Consider the following 15,826-nt stretch of genomic DNA (forward strand, 5'->3'; position numbering starts at 1 on the left):
GTGTTGTGAAATACACAGGCTAAAACCCAAGTAAAACATTTGAATGCACCAATAGTCACATTAAAGAATGTACTTATCTTGACACCTCCCTCGCTGAGCTGAAAATAAACACAGGGCTGCTGTACTTTGAAGAATTTCTCATGGTGATCACAGGAATGTAAAAGACTTACGGAAAAGTGATGATGGGTCAAAATAGGGCACAAAACTTTATGCCCCTGGAGATGCAAAGACGTATTATACTTTCACCTTAGACATTTATTCTTGAACACAGCCATCAGGCCCTCATTTATGTAGTAACAAATCAGATGATGGTGTTGTGAACAGACTTGTTGCTTTCATCTTCCAAACTACTTGGAATTTGACAGTTGACAAGTAGTTTACCAGCTTCCAGCTGATGTTTTATTTGCTTCCAAACCACAAATTGATCAGTGTAGAAACTGTATGGAGGAACAACGCAGAAATCCCAAATGAAATGGTACAGCTTCAAAATAGAGAATTGTGAGGTACAGCACATTGGTATTCAGAAAGATATAGAATTGGTCTCATATATCGCAAAGAAAAACAGACTAGTACTGCTGATGGGCAGTTTCTCCACCATGGGCAAATATTGATAGCGAAAATTCAACAAAATGGAAACCTGAGATGCAAACTTTCTACAACAAAACTGAAGATGGAGTAGATATTGCTGATAAGTTATACAACAGCTCTGATGTCACTTGAAGCACAAAGCACTGACTAATGGTTATATTTTATGCAATTTTAAAAGTGTGGTACAGGTCATTTGATCATTTACAAAGAAAATATCAAATACAAAATATCACACAGAAATTTTCTTAGAGGATTGGGACTGAAGCTCGTAAGAGCTCTTTTATAGCAGAGGAAAAACAAGATGTTTCTGCCCAGGGAACTATAAAAAAAAATTATAGAACACCTTGATTAGCTGACAGGTAGACAGATAGGCACAGAATCATGAAGACCTACTATGACAACAGGAAACCAGAAAAAGCTGTCATCTAAGCTGTCAACTATGCCTGCAAAGAAAGTACAAGACAACAAGACATTTGTGCTATCAGTGTAAATGAGATGTGGGCAGGGAACATGTAGTTGTCATGTGGAGACGGCCTTCATTGTGACAGTTGAAGCAAAGCTTATTTCTGTGGTAGACTTTGGTTTGTGTTTGCATTGTAGTTCACGTGGGTTTTTATTTTTGATGTTATTTTAAGGTTTTGTAAGCAAGTAAACAGCTGACGTAAAAATTAAGAACTTAATACTGTATTTTATTGATTTTTATGTTCTTGTCAATTGCACACTGTGTAATATAATAAGAATTTCAGGAAAGAATGGCAAGACCACTGAGATGTCAGGTATGCTATATAAAAAGGCCAGGAAAGCAACACACATGTGGTTGTATAAGAAAAACATATGCATGGAGCATGCTGTTGTCAGTTGTGCAGACTGTGTTAGGTATGATAACTGAAGTAAAGACTATTTTTGGTAAAACTCGGTTGATATTTTGATAGTAGTTCATAAAGGAACTTATCTGTGTTCTTTTATAGTTAGTACACCAATAAGAGTTTAGGTTGAGAATTTTGATGCTTTATATAAACAATAAATATCATAAATTTAGTACTTTATTTTTATTTTTCCTGTTAAGTGCTCATTTTGTGATATAAGAAAACTCATGAGATTAAAATCAATAATTCATCAATAGAAATATTCTGAAGAATAAACAGGTCTGACAGACCTGCATTTCTGCACTTTGATGACAGAATTAGTGTTGTGTTCTGATGGTCGGTCATTGAAGGAGGGGCTTTTCAATAAGTGATGTTGGAATACTAAATATCCTCAACGTGAAAGAAGGAATTTGGACCTTGTCCTAATAAGACATTCAAAAATCAACTCAAAATGAATTGAAGTCTTAAGCTGAAGACCTGAGACTATAAAATTATTAGAATAAAAATCTAGAGAGCATAAACTTCTATAAATTGGTCTCAACAATGATTGCTTAGATATGACCCCCAAAACATGGGAACAACCCCTAAAGTAGACAAGTGACAGTGTATTAAATTAGAAAGATTCTGCACAGGAGAGGGAAAAAGAATGACAGAAAGGTGGTAATCTTTGGAATAGGAGAAATAATTTGCAATCATATGTCTGATAAAGAGTTAAGATCCAAAAATTATGAAACCCAAAGAACCCAACAGCAAGAAACAAATAACCAAATTAAAAAATGAACTACAAACCCAATGGACATTTCTCAAAAAAACATGTATTAATGGCCAAGGAGTTTATGAAGAAAATATTTAAAGTCCTGAATCATCAGGGAAATGCAAAATTCAAACCTCAGAGAGACATCAATTAATATGTTAGAATGGCTGTTTTAAAAAAGAGTACAGAATTGTTGGCAAGGATGTGGTAATAAACTGGCAGTGAAACTGTGAATTGGTGTAGTCATGATGGAAAGCAGTATAGGGATTCCTCAAAAAATAAAAATAGATCTTCCAGTGAGTATGTGAAAGAAACCTTCATCCTCCAATGACAACTATGTCAGTAATCACAACAGCTAACACATGGAATCAACGTGAGTGAACATATATAGATACAAATGTGGAAATATACTGAAAAAGTAGACTCAAAGGCACTAAACTGGAAGTTTGGTTGACAGATGCACACCAATTGTCCCCATTTTTTCATAAATAATGTTCATCTTCACGTGTGGCTTTTTTTCTTTCTTTGTCTAAGTTCCACTCCAAAGGAAGAAATCCATTGTGGGTCATCTGTATTCTGTATTTCCAGAGTTGATTTGTATAAATGTCTGTAATTTTGAATCTCTATCACAGAGTTTGTAATTTACTCTTTTTAAATTATAATTATGTGAATTTGTGTCCCTTACTACATTTTAAGTTTTCATGAAGGACTGGATATATTTTATTCTATCTTTCTCATTGACATGGAGTCTTGAATTAATAAGTCAAAATAGTTTTTCAAATAATCAGAAAGGATTTAGTTAAACCCAAGTGCAGATGATACATACTGATTTCATTTATAGTTGTGAAACACAACTTGGAAGCAGTCTTTGTATCTCTCAGAGGAAGATAGTAATTAAACACACTCGTGTTTTTGCCATTAAATCATTAACATCCTCCTCAAACCATTGCATAAAGGAGGATTTAGTTCATCTTTTCTTGTGGGGCTCCCACTGCAGGTAGAAATATATTTTATTCCTTTTAAAATAGAAATTTTTTATTCCTTTCATTTGAGACTTACCATCTATAAAACCAAAACAATACATTTTACTTACAGGAGCATTTAATGAGGCAATTAATTACCATAGAATCTATTGTGAGTCCTGGAGAGAAGATTTTATGTGCGTGTGAAGAGGTGTTATTCTAGCAGAGTTACAAGCTGAGCTATCTTGGTCGTGTAGGTGGTGTGGGCCAGGTGAGGTGTCAAGACAGCATCTGAATAAACTTTACTGAATTAGGAAATCAGAAGTTAGAACTCACACTGTGCTATGTTTTCACACTTTGCCTCATGATACCTGTGAAGGACAGGTCTTAGCATTGGTAGAATCACTGACATAAAAGAGCAGCTTAGTTTTCTATGTCAATTTTGCAGTTGGCAAAAATGAATGGGCTTCAGTAACTTCAAAGGCTGCATAGTAAAAGCAAAACAAAATGAAAAAAAAAAAACAGGTGACCCCCAACATAACAAATCTGCTTAAATCACATCATATATTTATTTCTTTAAGAAATCCATACTTAGTGCTTCTTATAGACTAGGTTTAAGTCCCTTTTTTCCCTGAAGTTTATTTGTGTGCAGGAGGAAAGATAATAAACAAATAGACAAGAAAATAGAAATAGAATGGTTTTTAGTATCACAGGTGTCCTAAAAAAAATAAGGCCTAGGGGTATTGTTGAGGGGGAAGATTCTATTTCCTGAGGATAATCAGGAAAGAGTGAATGGCATTTGTATAGTTGCAGGAGGGGCTGGAGCCAAGTATGTCTTGGGGAGAAAGATGCAATACCTGCTGTGAAAGTCGTGCAGGAGCCTGTAGGATGCTTGAGAAGTTTAGCACGGTGACTGCCAGTTCTCCCCCTTCCATTGTCAGCCCACGTACAGTACTTAACATGGTTTCTGCAAAACAATAAAGAGTATAAAGATTACATACAGAATTCATATATTTTGGGCCATTTCAGATACCAGAAAAAAATGTGGGCAATGAAATTTGGAGGTAATTTATCCTGAAAGTCATGTGAAGAAGGTACACTTCAGACGGCTCCCCTAAAGCACGTCCAACCTACACACAAGCATTGGCTTGCGTTACTCAGACCTTTTCCTGCCATTACAGGAAATGAATCCAAGAGATGAGCCAAGCAGCAAGTGTTAGTCACCAGCACAGGCAGCCCTCATCCTTTGATGTGAAAAGTTTCCAGACAGAAAGTATTTTCTGATTCCATATCCTGTGCATCAAAACAGAAGTAGAGGTGTCTGCTGAATAAGATTTTAACCCTTCTTTTTTTCTCTCTCTCTCTTCTTGAAATGACTTCTTGCTTTGCTGCTCAGGCTGATCATGAACTCCTGGTTTTAAGCAATCATCCTGTCTCAGAGTCCTAGCAGCTGTGACTACTGGTGGGTACCACCATTCCTGGCTGGAATAATAGTTCAAAAGTGAAAGGGCAAGCAATCTTCATATTAGTAGATTGCTTAAAATCCTTCCACCAATGATTTACTGGCTTATTTTCTCATGTACTGATGTAAATTTTAGACAGATTTTTGTACCACACTTCAATTCTGCTATCTGGAGTGGTAAACGTTGGAGCCATGCTTATTACTTCCCGATTAATGAACCTATACACGTTGTTATCACACTAAGTGAATGCATTTATTTTGTCAGTTCTGCTAAACTAGGAATGGAGGTATTAGAGTGAATGGAGGAACAATCTTCAAGTTCCATTTTTTTTCTTTTCTTTTTGGTCTTAGAGGAAGAAGAAGAACCTCAAAAAAAAAAAAAAGAAGAACCTCAGATTTTGAATATTTGATCTATTGTACAATGTTCAGATTCTGTTTATCTTCTGCACATTCTGACTTAAAAATTTTTCCTATCTCTAAGTATAGAGTCTTCAGTAAAGTGGAAAGCACTGCTGGCTCTGCCAGAATGACTCCTTTACCTTTAAACAATGCATTTACCACCGGGAGGATTTCTCTTAAAGAGCAGTGGGTGGTTGTAGCAAAGATGTGGTAGTGTTCTTCTTTACCTTCCTTCTGTCTGACTTCACTCCCACACCCTGTATTCCCCGTCATCCTGTTCTTATACCTGTTCAGTGATAAAACTAGGGAATGTTTGGTACTATTACCAACATTTGCATGCTTATCCACAAGCAAAACTGGCAGTATGGCTCAGACCTGAGACTTTCCACTCTCCTGCAATACCCTGCACTTTTTCATGTATTTATTTCAATTCCCAGCAGTTTTGAAAATATCCTAACCGGAAGTCAAATTCTTTGTGGTTTCTCATTGTGTTTCTTAAGAATTTTGTCGCTATAGTATCAAAAAATGTATTGCCACTAACAGATGCAAAATGTAAATTGTTGATTAGCAAATTTGGGATGTCCAAGAGCAGAATTTATACATAATGTGTTTACAAACACATAAAAATACATATTAACTTTCCCCAAATTGCATAATTTCTATTTAAATTAAGCACAGGTAATTTTGTTTAGAAGTATGGCTTTCTAGCAATGTACCATAGTTTATTACTTTTCTCTAAATTGGTTCAAATTTACCTAAGTGCTCATTCTATACTCCTAATGATTTTGTTAAAGAAAGAAACATCAAGGAATAATCATTTTACTCATCTAATTTATTTGTAGGTAATCTTCTATTTTTTCTTTTTTATTGTAAATCAACACAAAATGAAAAAAAATATCCAAAACTAGTGATATACTCATACTGAATAGAAATCAAAATACCAAGATTAAAAGTAAAAACACCAAATATGTATATAATTCATAATGTCTTATTTGCTCTAAAGTCTTAGTTTAAGTCACAGTCATATGAAGACAGATTCCAACATGAACCAGCTATGCCTTAGAACTAAAGAGTGAGAACTCTGGATGAATCCACAAGGGCTTACATTTTACCATTTGGAGAAACAACTATTACTGTATGACTTTAGTATTCTGTGAATAGAAGCTAGCATTTCCTGTTAGCTACATTTTTGAATTTTTGACACTTTTCATTTGTACCATTACTTATAACACTGTGGACATAAGCACAACCTTAATTATACATTTGCCTTCATTTAATTCTAAGAGGTACTAGAGTCTGAACAACCCTTGAAAAGTTTATGTGTTAGAAACTGTTGTGGTTTATGACTAGATTCCCCCCATCAACACTTCATGAGCTCATAGATGGAGTTCTGGGGAGGTGGCAGAAGCATGGATGTGTGGTGCTGGAACATGGGTACATGGTAGGTGGATTAGGACACTGATTGGCAGAGTTGTGTAATTGTTGGTACTTCATAAATGGAAAATCCTCCCTTGGGTGTGGGTGGAACCAACCAATAGGCTTTAAAGCTGGATGTGATAAAAAGGGAAAGGAAGGCTCATTCCTCCTGCTCCTGGAATGCGCTGCACTAGACCTTTTCTCCTCTGCCGTGCCTCTCTGTTGTGCCACCCTGCCTTGGAGCCAGTTACTATGGACTGAAACCACTACAAACTGTGAGATAAAATATACCTCTCCTAATATAACCTGTGGCATCAGGTATTTTTTTCAGCAATGACAAAGTAACTAAAACAGAACCTTAATGCTAAATGCCCTATTAATAAAAGGTACCTAGGTCAGGAGGCCTCTGTCCTCATGTATGTAGTGATGTTATTATCCTGGAAATGGGTTCATTGTCTGAAGACTAGATTTGCTGTAGAGATGAGTTCTGCCCCCTCTTGTTCTTGCTGTCTCTTGCCTGTTTATGTTCTGATGTGGCTCTTGCCAGATGCTGAAGCCATGGGTGTGGGCTCCCCACCTCCAGAGCTTGGCCACTAGTAACTTCGTAGTCATGAGAAATTTCCCAGTCAGATATACTCTGTTGTGGTATCAGAAAACAGATGAAGAGACAATGGTATCACTTTTAACAAAATGAAGCATTTATAGGTAAAATGCACATTTTTCTGAGACTTTTTGTTTTCAGTATATTATAGGTATCAAAGCAACTTACATCCTCAGTTCTTTCCAGTTTCTTTTCTTGATTGTTCAGTGAGGATCTCACTAATTTACTAACTCGCCCAGACTGGGCCAGTCTTCCTACTTCAGCCTCTCAGAGTCCAGGGATTAAGACTTGTGCTACCATGCCCAACTGAGACAGCTTTTCAGTGAAAGGTTGGCTCCTAAAAAAAGTAATGAATAAAATCACCATCACTGGAGCATAACTTGTTTGTAGTTTTAACTTCAAATTCTCAGGAGACCAATTGGATCCTCCTGTATGACCCAGTTTCATGACCCTGGTTTTTAGTCTTGCTGACTTGCCGCACCTGGAAACTGAGTAAAAATTTTAATGAGAAAAGAAAAGTAAGCTACCTAAGAGCTGTTTAAAAATGTATCTATGCAGTAAATCTGTATACCACTGTGTAATTATAATAACATAAACAACTCCACTATAAGGACATTCACATCAGACCTAATTTCATTCTGAACTATTATAATGCAATTAACAGACTCACAGTCCTGTTTTAATTAAACTCTGTTGTGAAATATGCAGCATTTGAACCTGTTCCGGCCTGTTTCATCTACCACTGAATTACCATCCTTAACTTGTTTTTCTGCTGAATGATGAATTTCATTTAAAGATTACTGTTCATGGGGCTGGCATCTCACGGATTCCCACACATTTCTGTGCCTCCAGATCAAGGCCAGCTTTAGCTCATCAGATGTGTCCTATATGTGTAGTGTCTCGATTCACTTGTCTCAATAGATTTATTAACTCAGCTGGGCTCCCCTAGAAATGATGAGACATGTTCAATTGGTTTAATGAAAGAGATTTTAGATGACAGGAGCGAGACTTGTGGAGCTAACTTCAGATTATGTAGGGCAGAGCAGCTATCTTCTGACCTAGCTCTTTGGAGAAGTACTGAGTAGGCTCCAATTTTCCATGGATATTGTGGAGTCTGCCAAATAGTTTAACCATTACTCACTAGAGAATGGAAAACAAAGGCATCTGTAGAAAATGTGGTGTGTAGAAAAGTCATGTCCGCTTCTTTCTCTCTCTCACCTACACAAGGCAAGAATGTCTATGTTGTCTGGTGTTGGCCTCAGCAGATCTTTCTCTTCCTCTCTCTGGATTGCCTCCATAGCCTTAAAGAAACTTAAATGAGGAGCATTCTCTGTGGACATTGAGCTTGGTGACTGAACAGCACCCATCAGTTTGCTGAGTGGGTCGCTGCTTGGCAGCTAGTTTTAAGGACATATACATTTGAAAAGCAAGAGAAATGAGAGTGGCAGAGTCATGCTCACCTACAGAGATTATTCGGGAATGAGGCACATGATCTAAGAAGAAACACGATTTCTTCATCCTTCCCCATTCTGTAGTCGTGTTCTGATCAGTCGCTCTTGAGGCTTCGTTCCTGTTATAAAATATCTATGTTTTTTTTTTTCTTACCTTGCCCTACATTTTCTAACCCTAGGGAGGATTTTAAGAAGTTTTCAAAGCTATGCTCGAGGCTGTCTTTGGAAGTTAGAATGTGAAGCGATTACCCGTAGGGCAGGGTGTTTTCATGCCAGTGTGAAAACACTTAATATATCAGCAGGTAACTGAACTATTCTCTGCTGTGGGAACATCTGCCTCTGATGATTAATCCACTTCTAGGAAGGTTTTATGGGTCGGTCACCCTCACTTCTTCCTTCCCAGAAAGGAGTGGATACTGAAACAGCAACAGATCAGGCCCTGAGTCTGTCTGGGGTCTCGCTGCCTGGTGGTGTTTTAAGTGTTGCAACTCTCAGATTCAAGACAGCTGGTTAGAAACTCTGAAACCTACTGAAGTTGCTTTGGTATTAGATGTTTAGGGCCCCAACAAGAAAGAGAAATGCAGCCAGTCTTTCCTATGTAATTTTTAATATTGCTTCTTCCTTTCTTTTTTGGCGGAGCTGGGGATTGAACTCAGGCCCTTGCACCTGCCAGAGAAGCGCTTATTCTACTGAGCCATCTCCCCAGCCCCTAATTTTTAATATTGGGATTCTTGAGAGCCCCCTCCCTAGGATGTTAGAACTAAATGTCAGCAGGAATTTGGACAGTGCCTCTATTTCTGTAAAGTTTCTGTCTCGAGTAAGGAGAGAAGCCTCTTCCCACATAGTCTTCTACAGGAGTACTTATCTGGAGGTGAAATTCAGCATCCAATATCACACCCAATATCATGCAAAATGTGATATTTTGCATTCCTTTTCAGTAGCAGCACATTAACCCACAACGACAAGGGTGTGATAGTGTGTTGCACGATGGTGTAACACTGTACCATGCGGTGTGATCACAAGTGCGTGGGCTTCAGAGTCAGACCAACCTGGAATCAAATATCAGCACTGCCTGATTAGGGTCAGGGTCCGAAGGGTGCAAGGGTTCTATTGCACTTTCCCTGCTTGAGCTGTTAAAGAAAATTAGAAATAGACACAGAGGAACCAGACCCCAGTAAGGAGGGGTCAACTGCATTGCTGATAGAGCTGACTGAAGATATGGCTCTGGACTGGCAGCCAAGTTGGGTCAGCACTTTGTCATTCTCTAAGGAAGTGACACCTGGAACACAGGCCATGCTCTGAAGAGGCAGGCTTGTGTTAAACCTAATATGCAGGTGGCAAAGTGTATGGAAATCTCCTGGGCACTACGTGGATTTGAAAAAAAAAAAAGAAGCAGAGGAAAGAAGAAGAGGAACAAAAGAAAAGTAAAGAGAAAAGGTCAAGGGAAGGTCCTGTGTTTTCTCATGTCAAATTCACCAGGGAGGAGAGAAAGTGAAACTTGACGAGAAAGGCAGGGAATACTGTATAAGGAAACCTGAGACAGAGGAGCACGTGCTGGGCCTTAGAAGATGTCATCACATCCCTGTGTCATTGAGTTACATTTGTGAGTCTCACAATGCCTTGTGTTCAAAATAATGCTAACTGAACAGAGTGTTCATGTGACTGCCCTCTGAGGGCCTGCCGCCAAGGAACGCTGACTAGGTTCATCCTCTTCCTTTTACTGTGACAGATTTATTAGGACACTTACAGGAGGATGTGTTGATTATGGCTCATGATTTGTGAGGTTTCAGTCCATGGTCACTTGGTGGGGTTGCGACAGGCATGTGGCAGCGCATCATGGCCCAGTAGGAGTGTGAGGCAGACAACAGCTGTTCACCTTACAGTGGAGTGGCTTCCTCAGATTTCCTCATAGGAAAGCAATCATTGAGTAGGTGTCTTTCTTTGCCTCACTTATTTCACATACAATATCATTCAAGTCCATCCATTTTTTGGCAAATGACTGGATTTTATCTTTTCAATGACTGAATAGTTTGTCTGTCTGTCTGTCTGTCTGTCTGTCTGTCTGCATCTATCTATCTATCTATCTATCTATCTATCTATCTATCTATCTATCTATCTATCTCTATCTCAATGATAATGTTCCTTATGCACTTGTCCCAATCACACTTATTTTAAGTTACATATAGGCCAATGTCTTACTGTGGATTCCTGCCAGTTTACTAGCTTCTGAAGCATGTTTACATTGTCTGACAAATCCTTATTTTTGAAGGGATCATCAGTAAACCTCTGTTTTTCATCACATTAGACTTTTGTCTTTTCTGTCTTTCAAATACCTTCAAGACCATTTCTTTCTTTATCTTTATGGACATTAATTATGTCTATTTTCAAAGAAAAAAAAATCAGTAGGCCCTTTGGAGTTTATTGTAATTTTTAAACTCAAAATAAACAATAGCAGGAATTCTTCCCATGTTATTAGGTCTTTCCATATTTCTGATGATTTCAAATATTTTTAAATCACATTCTGAGGAGTTAAACTGAGGAGCACATGATGTGAATGGACATTTGGGAATAAGAGATAAATGTTTTCTGCCTCTTATTGCCAATGAGGAAAGAAATGCATTGAAAAGTTTCCCCTATTTGTTTTTAACGTATTTAGTACAGGTTCTATAGAGTCTTACTACACAGATTAGACTCATAATGATCATCCTGTTTTCAGCCTCCCAATCGCTGGGCCACCACACCCAGTCTCAATCACCATCTCAGCGTGCCCTAGGGGCAGAGCTGGCATGGCTTGTGGTGCTGGGGATCAAACCCTGGTCCCTGCATCTGCCTAAGCAGGTGCTTTAATCTGCTGAGCTATCTGGCTGGCCCCCATTTCTAAAATTATGAACATCTGTGAATTTGGAAATGGCTAACTCAGAAGGTACTGTGTTCCTCAGCAATTGTAGGAAATGACAAGAAGAGTGTCTGGAGACTGGGAGTTTTATAAGCCATGAATGTATTTGAGAACAACATAATCTAACCGTCATCACCAATATTTTAAAGGAGCAACGAACTTGATTAGTTTCCATTTATTCATAACTCAATTAATATTAATGAAAGCTCCACAGAGCGCATTGTACTGGGTACTGAAATTATTTCCAGATAACCTCTACCAGGAAATGATACGCAACAAGTACAAAAGTCAGGATTTCCATGAAGAAAAAGAGTTGGTAAATGCATACAGTAGGCAGAAACCTCGCCCTGTGCACTGCAGTTAAATGTACCTTTCATGTATTTGTCCACTGTTTTAATGATGCCAGAAGCTCAAAAACCATCTCAATACCATGCAAGTAAGTAAAAAAAGAACCAAGAGTTCTTTGGAGGAGGAAGCACAAACATCCATTCATGAAACCATTCATAAGCAGTTTTTTTTAATCAACACTGTCATTGTCACAGCCTGCTTGATCTCCCTACTTTGGGTTAATATGGGAGCCAATTACAGCTTCATCTGTGTAGAATTAACTTTATGGATCACACACGGGGGATTTGTCTATCTTCACTATTTAGATATATCCCATAAAAATATGCATGGAATGGAGTGCAAGTACTGCAGATGGCAGAGACTTTCAGATTTATCGTAAAATCATTTAAAATCCGTTATGCTCTTGCCAGAAGTTAATTAATTTTTTTTTTCTATTCTTTTCTGGGGCTGGGGGGGCTCGGGGGTGTGGTTCTCACTAGGTGGCAGTGTATGATTACATCAGGAAAAGCCACGGCACGAAGTCCAGTGTCTCTAGCTGTGACCTCCCACGTCAAAATGAAATCTCTGGGTCTGCCTTTGGTCCAGGAGCCACTACTTCTCACGTGTCTATATATACCGTTTATCCCAGTGGGTTTCAAGAACTCTACCGCCATTTTCTGAGACTTCCTAGTGGCGCCATTGTGGAGGTATGTATCTAAGAAAATACTCTGATGCAAATGCTATGTGGTATTTGTGTGTGTGTGTGTGTGTGTGTGTGTGTGTGTGTGTGTGTGTTTTGTTGTTGTTGTTTTTATGGTTTTATTTTGTATTTTAGGGAAGGGTCTACAGGGTGTTCAGGGTCTCATTACTAGATCGGACTTGCAGTGATCCACCTATTTACAGCCTCCCAAGTGCTGGGATTACAGGCGCACACCACCATGCCCAGTCTCAATCACCATCTCAGTGTGCCCTGGGAGCAGCGCCTGGCATGGCAGGCCAGGGGATTGAACCCCCAACCCCTGTGCCTGCTTGCAGGCACTTTAGTCCGCTGAGCTATTTGGTTGGCCCTGCTGTGTTTGTTATACTGCATGAATATTCAAACTTACATATGCAAATAGGCACACATGTCTTTATATATGATCTCAAAGGCTTTAGCATCACTTTGCAAACATATTATAACTAATGTTTCTAATACCACAATGACTGGAAGATATGTTTCAGGTTTTTTTTTTCCTAAACAGACAAAAATTCATAAGGAAAAAAGTTTCTGTTCCAGAAACATGTTGCTACAGGCAAGAAACTAAGTGAAATCATCCAGGATTCTGCCTTCAATAACTTTTCCATAAGTAACTTTTGAAAATATTAGCAGGTTGATGATGGGCCTGTGGACACTTGCACAACCAAAAAAGTGCCCAGGCTCTTGTTTGCACGAGTTCACACAAGATGAATGAGGTGGTGACAATTCATTTTTCCTGTGAGGAAAATCTTTAAAAATATAGAAAAGTATACAATTTCTAAATATTTAAAATTAATTTTAGTTTAGCATTTGGCCAAGAGCTTACAGTCTTCTTTTCTCCTAAAACTAACCATCTTCAGGTGTGCTGATTTAAATTTTAAAGAGTCATGTTGTTTGAATATTGCTAGAATCCAAGTTCACAGCATAGTGAAATCAAGGCTCTACTGCATTAGCCAAGGTGTTGAATTGTGAAATCCGAGGGAGTATGATCATCTGGGGGGAATGAAAGGTGGAGGAGAGGGAAACTGTAGATACATAACATGTAAATTTAACGGTAGGATGTTCAGCACCAGTTGATAAGAATTTGGATAACATGAGTGCTCCTACCACTTTTCCTGTGCACTTTAGCCATTAGTATTTTTGTTGTGAAGTTGATGAAAATCTTTTCTTGTAAGAATTCCTTTCAGTATAGCCTTAAAATAAGGTCAAATTGTTTAGAGCCTGTTGTGCAGACAGGACACTTCTCCTTTCTGCTCTACCAGTCCACAAAATTATTTGAGCACTCAGGAAATCATGTAGGCATTTTATAAGAGGCATAAATGGGCTGGTGAAGAGTCCTCCTCTGCTCCTCCTCCTGTCTTCCTCACCCCAGGGCTCTACAAGAGGAACTGCCTAAGTTATCCCAAAGCAGCAGACAACAAGATGATGATTCCAGCTAATGAAATTCTTTGCAAGTTCGGGTCACAGGCACTTTTCTGCCTACAATCCCCTTGAGACTTCTGAAATATTTGCTTTAGCAATCTTTTGCAGAACAAACTGCTAGGATTTAATGATTCTTTTTTTTTTTAACATTTGGATAAACATGTGTTTAAGTAGTGCGCACATAGGGTACTGGAATAAAAAGAAAAGTGCAGATGTCAAGAGCCTTTGCCTGCTGCAAAACCTTGTGTAGCTCTTCGATCCCTGATCCCTGGAGCCTCAGCAGGAGCCCAGGTCGAGGGCAGCATGGTCACATGAGCTCAGCAACCACCATGGCCCATGAGCTCACCCATCCGTCATTCACCCTGTAACCTTGGTTTAGTCATTTCTCCCAATCCTGCCTATTTCCTTATCTGAAACTGGGTTATGAATACTTATACTACCTGGCTCCCAGGGATTTGGGGCACATTAATGAGATAACATCTCCCAAGTACTTTTAGCTCGTTGTTAAAAAGAAATGTACAGTAAAGATTCAACTCTTACAGAACATGGACAATTAAGTTCATTCAGCTTGCAAACGTTTCATCAAGAACCAACCATAGCACTGTGTTAAGCAAACAAAACAAAATAAAACAACTTCGGCAGACCTGAGTGGGGAGGAAATAGAAGCTGTTTGCCATCTCACTCTTTTATTCCACCATTTTCAATATGATTTCTTGTTATGACAGCAAAAGGTGGGTGGGCTCCTGGTCACTAGGGGACTTTTCCTAATGAATATTCCAGCAAATAATCAATGGCCTTTTCCTTTTTACAAGGTTCAGAAAATGCACAACTTTTGCCCACTCTTGGATTTAGAGTTCAGACCTATTCATTTATTTCTTCTTATTATTAATTTATCTGCTGTTTTTCTATGAGATCTTCAAAAATGCAGTTTAAACTGGACTATCCCCCTTTAACTTTCTCTAACACTTATTGGGACACTAGATTTTGTTAATTTAGTCTTTCTAAATTTATGTCCAGCATTACCTCATGACTCCTAGAGGACAGGAGCCATAAAGGAATACCAGTCCCAGAGCAATTAGGGACTAGGGAGGTTGACTCTCAGGTACTCAGCTGAGATTCCTCTTCCCTGACCCCTAATAGGTCCTGCCTGGTCTGTCATTGCTCTCGTAAGCTCCAGAACCTGAGACCCATACTCCAGAACTTCAGTAACAAACAAATCTGTATGTTATTTTTCCAAAGCTATATGTATTGCATATGCATCTCAAATATACCTTTAGTTTTAAAATAATCACTTATACACAATCCCTACTTGCTTTGAATTTAAGTTCAACACTTGAATTTCCATTGTATTAAATACAGAGCCAATGGCCAAATATATCTCATTGAAATGAAATTTCAGGTTCAAAAATATGCTATTTGTTTAGGAATTTGGCATCCTGAGATACTTACTGGCAATGCCCACTTTATCTTACTCAAGAGGACTGGAATTTAGGACATTATTTAGAGTCTGGTCCTAATTTATCTACAAATTATATCTGGTGATAAGGAGGAAACATGGATATAATTTTGCTTCACTTCTGTAACCAGAACTCTATTCTCTGAGGCTTTATGATGTTTTATAAAGCAGATTATGTAGTGAACTAAAGTTCTTTTGCCTTTAACACATCTTCAGTTGTCACTAATGATTTCGAATCCTCTCCTAATTCAGCTATGAAATATAGGTCAGATATTAACCTCTCCCCTGTTTATTCTCAATAAAACTTTAGCCTTTTGAGATAGAAGCAGATTACCTTCAAATACTTACTTGTGTGGAAAGCTATGCTTTTGAAAAGGGACAATATCTGCATGAGGGAGGTCAGATTCCTGGCATCTGAAATAGAAGTTACATTGCCAACATCATTTTCCATAGATAGGTTTGTGGCCTAAAAGGAAACAGCTCTTACAGT

General features: G+C 38.4%; 1 protein-coding gene across 1 annotated transcript in view; it reads left to right on the top strand.

The window, feature by feature from the left end:
- The window catches only part of LOC101580438, a 409,418-nt gene that overhangs the window by 374,907 nt on the left and 18,685 nt on the right, over positions 1 to 15,826 (top strand). The window contains exon 20 of the mRNA XM_023712057.1: positions 12,223 to 12,429. Coding sequence (XP_023567825.1) covers positions 12,223 to 12,429 — 207 coding nt within the window. The remainder of the gene's footprint in view (positions 1 to 12,222; positions 12,430 to 15,826) is intronic.

Source organism: Octodon degus, unplaced genomic scaffold (genome assembly GCF_000260255.1).
Source record: "Octodon degus isolate 3935 unplaced genomic scaffold, OctDeg1.0 scaffold00023, whole genome shotgun sequence".
Lineage (NCBI taxonomy): Eukaryota > Metazoa > Chordata > Mammalia > Rodentia > Octodontidae > Octodon > Octodon degus.